Source organism: Ostrinia furnacalis, unplaced genomic scaffold (genome assembly GCF_004193835.3).
Source record: "Ostrinia furnacalis isolate ACB-3 unplaced genomic scaffold, ASM419383v2 OfSCF1098, whole genome shotgun sequence".
In the NCBI taxonomy this organism is placed as follows: domain Eukaryota; kingdom Metazoa; phylum Arthropoda; class Insecta; order Lepidoptera; family Crambidae; genus Ostrinia; species Ostrinia furnacalis.
The window spans coordinates 74,301-84,076 of record NW_021131337.1 but is presented as its reverse complement, the minus strand read 5'-3'; the positions used below and the strand labels follow the sequence as shown (position 1 = coordinate 84,076).

The 9,776-nt window shown below is 37.2% G+C and overlaps 2 protein-coding genes across 3 annotated transcripts; both read left to right on the top strand.

Annotated features, from left to right (window-relative positions):
• The first annotated feature begins 170 nt into the window (after positions 1–170).
• On the top strand, positions 171–6,973 carry Cyt-c1 (Cytochrome c1). 2 transcript variants are annotated; one of them, XM_028302201.1, is made up of 8 exons: positions 171–333; positions 643–693; positions 1,429–1,577; positions 2,678–2,804; positions 3,535–3,652; positions 5,374–5,489; positions 5,633–5,698; positions 6,403–6,973. In XM_028302201.1, the coding sequence occupies exons 1-8, from the start codon at positions 265–267 to the stop codon at positions 6,631–6,633; spliced, it is 927 nt and encodes a 308-aa protein (XP_028158002.1). In that variant the 5' UTR covers positions 171–264; the 3' UTR covers positions 6,634–6,973. The 2 variants fall into 2 exon arrangements, with proteins under 2 accessions (XP_028158002.1, XP_028158003.1); XM_028302202.1 differs by lacking the exon at positions 5,633–5,698 and having other exon boundaries at positions 176–333; positions 5,374–5,555; positions 6,403–6,970.
• Positions 6,974–7,765: 792 nt separating this feature from the next.
• On the top strand, positions 7,766–9,695 carry BHD (folliculin). The gene is made up of 6 exons (XM_028302222.1): positions 7,766–8,128; positions 8,254–8,439; positions 8,529–8,664; positions 8,742–9,004; positions 9,077–9,381; positions 9,456–9,695. The coding sequence occupies exons 1-6, from the start codon at positions 7,862–7,864 to the stop codon at positions 9,589–9,591; spliced, it is 1,293 nt and encodes a 430-aa protein (XP_028158023.1). The 5' UTR covers positions 7,766–7,861; the 3' UTR covers positions 9,592–9,695.
• The last annotated feature ends 81 nt before the right edge of the window (positions 9,696–9,776 follow it).

The following is a 9,776-nucleotide window of genomic DNA, read 5'->3' as shown; positions in this document are numbered from 1 at the left end:
TTGAATATTTGACTTTTTTACCTGCCAGATATTTTCTTGATTGATTGAAGTATGACTTTTGATTTGAGTTTTACATGACAAGACGTTGCATTTATGTTGTCATTTTACCATCAAATAATATTTAACGAAAAGCGTAAATTGTATCGAAATTTCTTAATTTTACAAAGTGTTTTTTTAATGTGTAAATTCAGACATTAATTTTTTCAATGGCAGCTATTTCGTAGATGTCATTCGTTTCGTCTTTCATTACGACGTTTTACTATCATGGCGGCCGCCGTCGGTAGGATTTGTGGGGCACGTCTTTTGAAAAATTATGGGATAGTTGCTCCCCAGGTACTGAAAATGGTTTAACTCTACAATATGAATATGTACACTTGATAATAACAGTCACCAGTGTCGCCTGTAAGTTATCAGAGACCAAGTTGGGAGCCTTGCAAGTTTGACCAGATAGCGGGTGTATTTATCGCTTTTCATGCGTTTCTGGTAACTCGAGGCGAGGTTTGATGAGAAGTGATATAGTGCGGAACTAGTCATAACCAAATAATATGCAAGTGGTGTCAAAAAAAATTCATGGGCAAGTGATAACCTATTCTGCATTATGTAACAAGTACATTGGAAATTAACGAAGATCGTCCATTGCAGGTATGTCAGCTGTCCACCAGTGCTCAAGGATGGACTAGGAATAGAAAATTGGTAAGTCGATGTTGTTACTTACGTCACAAAGTGCATTTTCAGGACCTAGGAGTCATTGCCCCTAACACATTTTATTCCATACATTGAAATGATATCATCAGCATTGCAGTATAAAGTGCATACAAGTGCATTCAATAGTTTTATGTAAAATGTGCTCATCACATGTAATAACCATTATTAGAAAACAAGTTTTTTTAAATAAACCTGCATGCAGTGCATAATTTTCCTGTTGTGTAATGTTGCAATTTTTAAAGATCCTTTTGTTAATAAAATACTATATTCCTTCAACTTCTGTCAACCCAAATAGGTGCTAGTTTACTGTGTATGGAACTTACATAGTTTTACTGTAATTCTTAAATTACTATAAATCCAAATTAATTAATTAATAGTTAATTTCTTGGTCACACATAAATTACTATTAGCCAGAAAATGCTAGAGTTTTGAAATAAACACAATTTCTCATTTTTTCTATGAAAATCATGTTTTGATTGGGAGACACTGTCAGTAACATGCTCTTTAGCCTTGAATATTTCTTCACAGTACCTGTTTGTCTCAAAAGTGTAATAAAGTGTTCAACAATTAAATATGTAATTAGCATGATTGCACAATAATTTTCAACAATTTTTTAAATTGGAGTAACCCACTAGCTCGGATAGTAAGTGCAAACCAAAGCACTTCAACAAAAAAAAAACATTAATTTTTGAAATGTTATATTCTTTTGTTTTTTCCTTCTAGTTACTCTCCACCTTGGGTGTAGTGGGAGGAGGAGTGGGCGCTCTCCTGTTCGCCCTGGAACAGTCAGTGCAGGCTTCGGGCAACGAAGCTCACCCACCCCATCAGCCTTGGAGCCACGATGGCATATTCAAGTCTTTTGACCACGCCAGGTAAGATACAATTCCCTGAGCATTATTAACTGTAGTCGTATTCCTGATAAAACCCACAACTGTAGTGGTGCCGATAATTTTTATGTAAAGCAAAGTATTGTAATGAGAATCCATCTGTTTATTAATCGTACATTTATCAAAATAAAACAGATTTTTAGAACATTGAGTACTAAATAACAAACTTAACTAACATATAATGAGAAAGATGTTACACCGGCTGCTATACTACTTTTGCTAAAGATGATAATAATATAAAAAACTAGGTGACCCGGCGAACTTTGTTCCGCCTTAATGGCAATAAATAAGCAGACTAATTTTTAAATTTCGAACGGGATAAAAAGTATCCTATGTCCTTCTCCTGGCTCTAAACTACCTCCCTGACAATTTTCAGCTAAATCGGTTCAGCAGTTCTTGAGTTATTAGTGAAGTAACTAACACGACTTTCTTTTATATATATAGATAAAGTAAAAAAAAATCTTTATTACCAAAAATTTTACAATATACAGCTTACTAGTAGTCCCCAAACTAGGTAATCCTTGGGGACTTGAGTTTGAGATTTGACTGATTTGTAATATTATGACAGGTAATGTTATAGTAAAGGTAAAAGAAAAAATATATAATAACAATAATGGCGCATAAGTGTGTAATATGTTATCATTGAGTCTACATTACACCCCCTGCTATCTTTCAAAAACTATTTTTCAGAAGGGGTGTGGCCTTTATATTCACTAGACAAAGAGAGCAGAGTAGTCCAATGCTTTCTCCTTTTGCTTATGGCCAGATCTGGTATATTTTGCAAAAGAGAAATGAAAACTCATTTATTTCTGCAGATAGGCTTTAAAAAAGCACTTTTACACGTCCCATTATTAACCCTACCACTGCTTCAGGACAATAAATGGGCCAATACAATAGTGACTGAGTTTCTTACACTGCTTCTTCTCAGCACCTATTGTCAGCCTCTTTTTCAAAGGTTTATGGAATTAATCATAGCAGTTGTTTTTTAATGTTTTTGTGGGAAATGAAAATTCGCAACTAATCACTATATTCATCTATGGGTGACATTAAGACCTCTACTACAAAAAGCAAATTTGTTCCGCCAGCATACGCCGGGGGTATGAAGTGTACAAACAGGTGTGCAAGGCGTGTCACTCGCTGCAGTATATTGCCTTCCGAAACCTGGTCAACGTCAGCCACACTGAGGAAGAGGCCAAAGCGGAGGCGGCAGAGGTACATTTATTATTTATTGTATTTGTTTGTTAGATATTCGACAATTAGTCTGAAAACAAACCTGAAAATAAGAAAAAGAAAGGCCTGTCTCCGCTGGGTGCAGTGCTCTAAACGTCGAACAGAATCCACCTCATCTGCTTATAGTTTTTAATGACTGATCGCATGATACAACCACAAAAAAAAGAAAATTTTAAAATTAATACTTCAGAGAAGTAGTTGAAGAAAACAATTAGGCTGAGATGCACCATCATACTAACCATAACTATAAGAATAACCGGTGGTTTTTGTATGGACTTTGACAGATTTTAGACTTTTGTTAAAGTAAGATGGACCCAGTCTTTACTTCTGTTCCTGACGCCTACTGTGATAAAGACATTGAAATTATAATGTTGTAACGAATTTTATGCCCAAACAACTGCAAACTGTACACAGAAAAAGCAATAAATAAATTCTATTCTATTCTAACCATTAGTCTGTAATTCAATAATCGGTAAATTGCAACTGAATGTGAAAGTTTAAAATCGTAGATGAGTAAAATTTTGTTGTATTATTTGGCAGCAGTAAAACTTTTATACTTTCTTTTCACTGCATGTCTGCATCCTACAATGATTGTGAGTTAATTCTGTTACTTATGGCTGCCGCGACACAAGCACAGCTTAGTGCAGCAGCCGCTAGAAAAACTGACTGTAATCCCTTTGTTGGCAAATAAATACTTTTTTTATTCGTACAGGTTATGATCAAAGACGGACCTGATGAGGAAGGCAACTACTTCGAGAGGCCCGGCAAGCTGTCGGACTACTTCCCGTCGCCTTACCCCAACGAAAACGCTGCCAGAGCAGCTAACAATGGTATGTAAACATTTTAATACAAATAGTATAGGTAAAGATTAAATATTGTGAAATATAAACTATGTAATTGATTAGCTACGCTGGTCTAATTAGTTATGTTAATAAGTGTCATTAGGTGATAGAAAACTTTTTTTAATGATTAATAAGGAAATATGTACCATCCTAGACTGTATCTCACTTATCACATATCACAACACGATTGCGGTCAAATACCTGCCTTGTTATGCGTAAAAAAAATAGGATTATTTATTTATCATTGTGTATAAATTCTCAAAATAAGCTCGTACGTATTGGCTCTGTGCACGATTACAGCGCCAACTAGCGTCCACAACTTTGTGGGCTCTGTCACATTGACATTTAGGTCGTCTATTTGTGAAAAAATATCGAAATGAAAAAATAACAAATATTTTCGACTAATAAATTGTTGTGATACCACGATTTGGGTGGAAAAAAGGTTTTGAAATCATTTTGGTCATTCAAATCAAATGAGGTAAGTCCAAAAAGTGTGTTTAATTTTGATTGTGTCAGGGTTTGTTTACTTCAGTTATAGTTGTAGTTTTACAGTAAAACGAAAAGAAAAAGCTACTTTAACGGTTTCATTATATAACAGTAAATATATTTAAATGTTCCTGTATCGCTAGTAATAAATTAAATATCGTTTTCAGATCGAAATGAGTATTGTTTTGAAGACCGGGTTTGTGAGTGTTACAATATCAAATTCCAACCACAAACCGTATTTAAAGGAAAGTTGTTGGTATTGGCTGGACAAGTCCGAGATGTAGAAGAATTAAGAACAAAACAAGGGCAGAGTTCAATAATTCACGCTCTCATCATAAGACAAACATCTGTGCACAACAACTACTGTGACTCATTTTTGTACTACCACGTTGTATAGTCTAGTTATTTCCAAATTGTAAACGGCTATTAAACCAGCCCTATCGAAATACAGTCCACTCTTTCATTTAAGTTCCCAGTAGGACCCTTTTCATGCGATTAATGAACGATATTAAAATGTATTAAGTAGAATCGCTTTGCCATTGACAGATACATCTGATGACAGAGCTTACATTATTTCTACTTTTGACCACCATGAGCGCTGCGATAGATTATGTTACCCCCACCTAGTACTTCGCACCCAGCGAATACGCTTGTTTGATATAATAAAGATAAAAACATAAGTATAGATTTTTTATCCTGATTTTTGAAAGGGTGACATGCGGTTTTATGTCTTTTTGTACAGAATACAGTACATAAAAAAACTACACGGAAACGAGAACTAAACAAATCTTGGAAATCATCATGGGATGCCTATGATCTTATTGCTGAAATTATGAAGATGAAACAGATCTTATGAAGTTTACTTTTATTTTATTTTATCTGCAATTAACTTTATCATCTGATTTTTTTTATTTTATTTTAATTACACAGGTTTTATACCATAGTACGTAATTAAATAGTTAAGTAACAATAAACATAATAACAACATATTAAAGACTAAAGAGAACACTGCTCACAAAAGGATTGACAAGTTGACAATATTTTGTGCCAAGGGTCCGAAAATATGTCACTTTGAGTGTAGTCATCCAGGAGTGCATTCGGCAGAGTGGGGACTCGGCGTGCGCTACCGTGCGGCTTGGCGGCCGGGCGTTGATGATGTTTTGTTTCTGTACAATATTGTCACACATGTTCTGTAAATAAAAACATGTTTATCTTAATTCCAGGTGCCTACCCGCCGGACCTGTCGCTGATCTGCTCGGGCCGCAAGGGCGGCGAGGACTACATCTTCGCGCTGCTGACGGGCTACATGGAGGCGCCTGCCGGCATCGCGCTGCGCGAGGGACAGAACTACAACCCCTACTTCCCCGGGGGAGCCATCTCGATGGCGCAAGTGTTGTTCGACGAGGTGAGTGCAGACTAGACGCTCGCCTGCCCGCCGCCTGTCGCTGGTCTGCTCGGGACTACATCTTCGCGCTGCGCGAGGGACAGAACTACAACCCCTACTTCCCCGGGGGAGCCATCTCGATGGCGCAAGTGTTGTTCGACGAGGTGAGTGCAGACTAGACGCTCGCCTGCCCGCCGCCTGTCGCTGGTCTGCTCGGGACTACATCTTCGCGCTGCGCGAGGGACAGAACAAAAGTCCGGTCGCCGAGCCGATAGAATTTCGTCCAATAACCCCAAGCTACCCATCCTTATCGCTCGCGCGAATTATATTCAGTGAGTGTGTGAGCGCGACAGCAATAGAAAACTGTGAGCTGAGATTGATAAAATAATGCAAAGGCAAGGCAAATACACTCATGAGAAAAATATCAAAACCATTCTCTTTTACTGTATAGAGTAGACTAATATTGTGTAATCTTGTACATACATACATTGTTTGCTATGAATAATTGATGTTAAAGTTGTTTCAACCAGAAGTCAATTTAATGTATTGACCTACAGACTACAGAGCTGTCTCTGCAACTTACTGTTATTTTATTTTCTACATAAACTTCAACATAAATGAATGCTTTGTACATACCTATTCCACTGTAAGACCGCAGCTGAATTTTGCGCCCCCTGCCGCATACCAAACGTTAAAATGGCTGACGGGGTTTTTGTATTATTGGGTTGTATTCGCCATTCTGGTCCCCAAAAGTAACAGTCTCTAAAGGTACTTGCTGTGAAAACAAGTCGCCTGGCTGACGAAATTCTTTTCTTAAGACAAAATTATTACCGATTTTGAAATGAATTGAATATTATGTTGTCCTCAGGCGGCGGAATACACCGACGGCACGACGCCGACGGCCTCCCAGCTCGCCAAAGACGTAGCCACGTTCCTGCGGTGGTGCTCGGAGCCCGAGCTGGACGACCGGCGGCTCATGACCATCAAGGCCATCGGCATGTTCTCCATGCTCGCCGCCGTCGTCTACTACTTCAAACGGCACAAGTGGTCCTCCATCAAGTCCAGAAAACTAGCCTACAAACCCGTCTCTAAGAAATAAAACGCCGCAGAAATATGTAGTATAAAACAAACGTTTTAGACACTTTTTTTTTCGATAGGCACAGTAATATGTTATTTGTTTATAATTAAATTAATTTATTTTATACACCACGCGTTTATTTCTGACCTCCGGTCGCTGAACGATGTTATCATGTGGTCTGCGTTGTGTCTTTTGATGCAACTAACTTAATGTAATGGTAATAGAGCAATTACGTCGCGTATTTGATTAGCACAGTCAAATTATAAACTAGGTGAACTTATCTGTGCTTGTGATGTTCCATGGAAGTTATTAACTGTGAATCAGTGTACAGTTGAATAAATGAGTTAATAAAATCGACTTTGATTCGTCTTTTAATGTTTCTCCTCTAAAGAATTTCCTCCTTTATCCTGGTTACTTTAATCCTAATTTTCCAAAATAATTACAAATACTAGCGACCCGTCCTGACTTCGTACGGGTAGATATATGTATTATTTAAAAAAAAATACGAAACCTAAATAAACAAACATGAAAATCGATCCAGCCGTTCTCGGCTTTTAATAAGTGTTCGAACGAACCCGACTTCTGTCTTGTATTGCTAACGAATGAAAAGAGGTCCTAGGTTAGACATGGTTCCACCGCTGATTAAGTGGACCTAAACCAAATTTATGCGAATGTGTAACAGCAGAAACTACTTTTATCGCTAGATATTTGCTTTAAATCAATACATTCTTCGTCTGTAGCCTATGGAGGAATACCAACCACAGATGAGAGAGTACCTACCAACTTTGATAAATACTAGAAGAGACCAACATCTGTCATCTCAAAAATAGTCCAAGCTGGGGATAATATCAACCGTTTAAGGGTCGTCTTAAGACTACTCTTCTTTTTGCAGTCGGATAAAATCAGAGTAGGAACCGGAACCGGATATCAACTAGGAACTAGGTACTTAATGCGATTGGTGCACACAAAATTGAGTGATGAGCTGTAAAACGCATTTTAATTAAGTTTTTTGTACGGTTAAATTTGATTATGTATTTCTATAAAACAATAAAATTTTATTGCAATAAATAAATTTAATGGGATGCGTTTTGTTGAACTGAAAAATGTTTGACAGTTCAATCAACAACAAGTCCCAGCTGACTTTGACATTTTTGTTTGTCATTTTACTCTTGTCTGTCAGTATTTATTTCGCAAAACTAACAAAAATAAAGTGAATAAACGTGATATTTCGTGATATATCTTCCTCAAAATGAACGCTATTATTGGCCTGTGTCATTTCTGTGAAGCACATGGTCCCAGGCCATTGTTTTGTACGTTTACAACTGACGACGAAAATCATACGAAGGAATCTTCAAAATCTACTGTAGAATGCACGGGATGTTCTTCTCTCGGTTCGGAGACCATACTCGTGTCACGAGACGACGACGGCACGATATTCTGCAGTAGAGAATCTGTAGTAAATGCGGACGTAACTACCTTTCTACGACAGGCAGCTATCAGAAGTATCACCTGTGAAGTAAGTCGTATTAGCTACGCTTTAATTTGTGGGATCATGCGCACCTACATAACTTATTCTTTGTACCAAACGCTCTCCTAGTTGATACGAGCGTTAGTCTAATCTTCACTTGAAACTGCTTGCAGGTGAGTTGGAGCAAAGAAGGTGGAGTGGTATACTTCAGTGACACACAGGGACATGTCCTAAGCCTGACATTCCAGCTGAAAGATACTCGCGCTCGCGGTCTGAAGCGCTGGTTCTCAATAGTCGTGCTCATGAAGGACAAGATGCTGCTACTAAATCTCATGCCAGTTCTGTCTGAACACATGCAGGTTAAAATCCAACCCTTCACCACTCTTTCTTCATTCATAACCTCTGTCTTCCTGAAACATTTTGGAATTAAGCTGTTGTTTGTTTCTAGAAAATATCAAAAGAGCTACAAGATTCAGCTGAAACTGTATACAACAATGAACAAAAGATATGCTCCCAGAGGGCTTTGAGGTTGAAAACTGGAAGGAATGATTTTGGCCAGTCTAGGTCACTGAAACAACTAACAGGTAAAAATATACTTAAATTAAAATGAAGCATTGTGATTGTGTGAGCTGGAATTATTCTAAAATTTACTATTTTTCAGGTGATGAAGAAGTATTCAAGAGACTTCACTCACACTTCACATGGATGCTAAAGGCTGGGGCTCTGACATACTCAGAGACTTTGTACACAAGCCATGACCTACTTAATAAACTCAACCCTCAAATGGTCAAGAACTCAATATTTGATGCACAAGTCTGTGAAATCCCAAGCGAAGAAAACTGTATTGATTTGAGAGCATTAGAAAATATGCTATCTAAATCTGTATTCAGAATACTACTGTACTGTACATTGATGGGAATCAATGTAAGTGTTAATTTCTTATCTTTATTTACTAAATCCTTGAAAAATCCTGAAGTACCTTCATATTTGTTTCAGATTGAAATAAAACCTAACATTGAAGAAGCCAGTGTTATCACTAATGGATTGAAAAGATGTGTACCTATAGATGTTGAAAACCCTAATGTAAGAAATGTGAACCAAAAAATACCTGCAAAGGATAAAAGCAGTGTCTGTATTTTAGAAAAAACTGATAATAGTAACTATTGCTGTAATTGGTCTGGAAGTTTACCTAGTAAATGTCCTAAAATAATGATAAGAATAGAAAATGCAATGGATAATTCAAGCTTCAATGATGCAGTGCTCCATCAACATATAAAATCCTTATTATTAGAATGGCTTGGGTAAGTTTAGTGGCAAATGCAATGTTTTACATGTACCTGCATATAATATTCATTTACTTTTCTGATGTTTTCAGAACAGCAAAAGCAGTCAAGTCTGCAATAGAATCATCAGGGCCAAAATCAGAAGCAGTTGCCAACCTGAAAAAGGTGTTTGGTCTATCACCTCAAGATGACTTATTGATAAGCTATTGGATCAGTGCTTATTGCTGATGAATCTCAAAACTTACAAGTGCTGTCTAAAAGCCTATTTGCAGAAAATAAAGTTGTGTAGTTTAGCCATGTAAGAATAAATCTGTGATATTACAAGTGTTAACTTCTTGTATTACTTGCCTAGCACACTCACTATTTTATTTTAGTAAGCAAAATGTTAAAATATCATTAGTATGACAGTGACA

Bases quoted from the DNA above. Each gene is read 5' to 3' on its own strand.
- Cyt-c1 (XM_028302201.1), top strand. From the start codon at position 265: ATGGCGGCCGCCGTCGGTAGGATTTGTGGGGCACGTCTTTTGAAAAAT. The intron at 1,578-2,677 runs GTAAGATACAAT...TTGTTCCGCCAG, and splicing joins AAGTCTTTTGACCACGCCAG to CATACGCCGGGGGTATGAAG. The intron at 2,805-3,534 runs GTACATTTATTA...TTATTCGTACAG, and splicing joins CCAAAGCGGAGGCGGCAGAG to GTTATGATCAAAGACGGACC.
- BHD (XM_028302222.1), top strand. From the start codon at position 7,862: ATGAACGCTATTATTGGCCTGTGTCATTTCTGTGAAGCACATGGTCCC. The intron at 8,665-8,741 runs GTAAAAATATAC...ACTATTTTTCAG, and splicing joins GTCACTGAAACAACTAACAG to GTGATGAAGAAGTATTCAAG. The intron at 9,382-9,455 runs GTAAGTTTAGTG...TGATGTTTTCAG, and splicing joins TTATTATTAGAATGGCTTGG to AACAGCAAAAGCAGTCAAGT.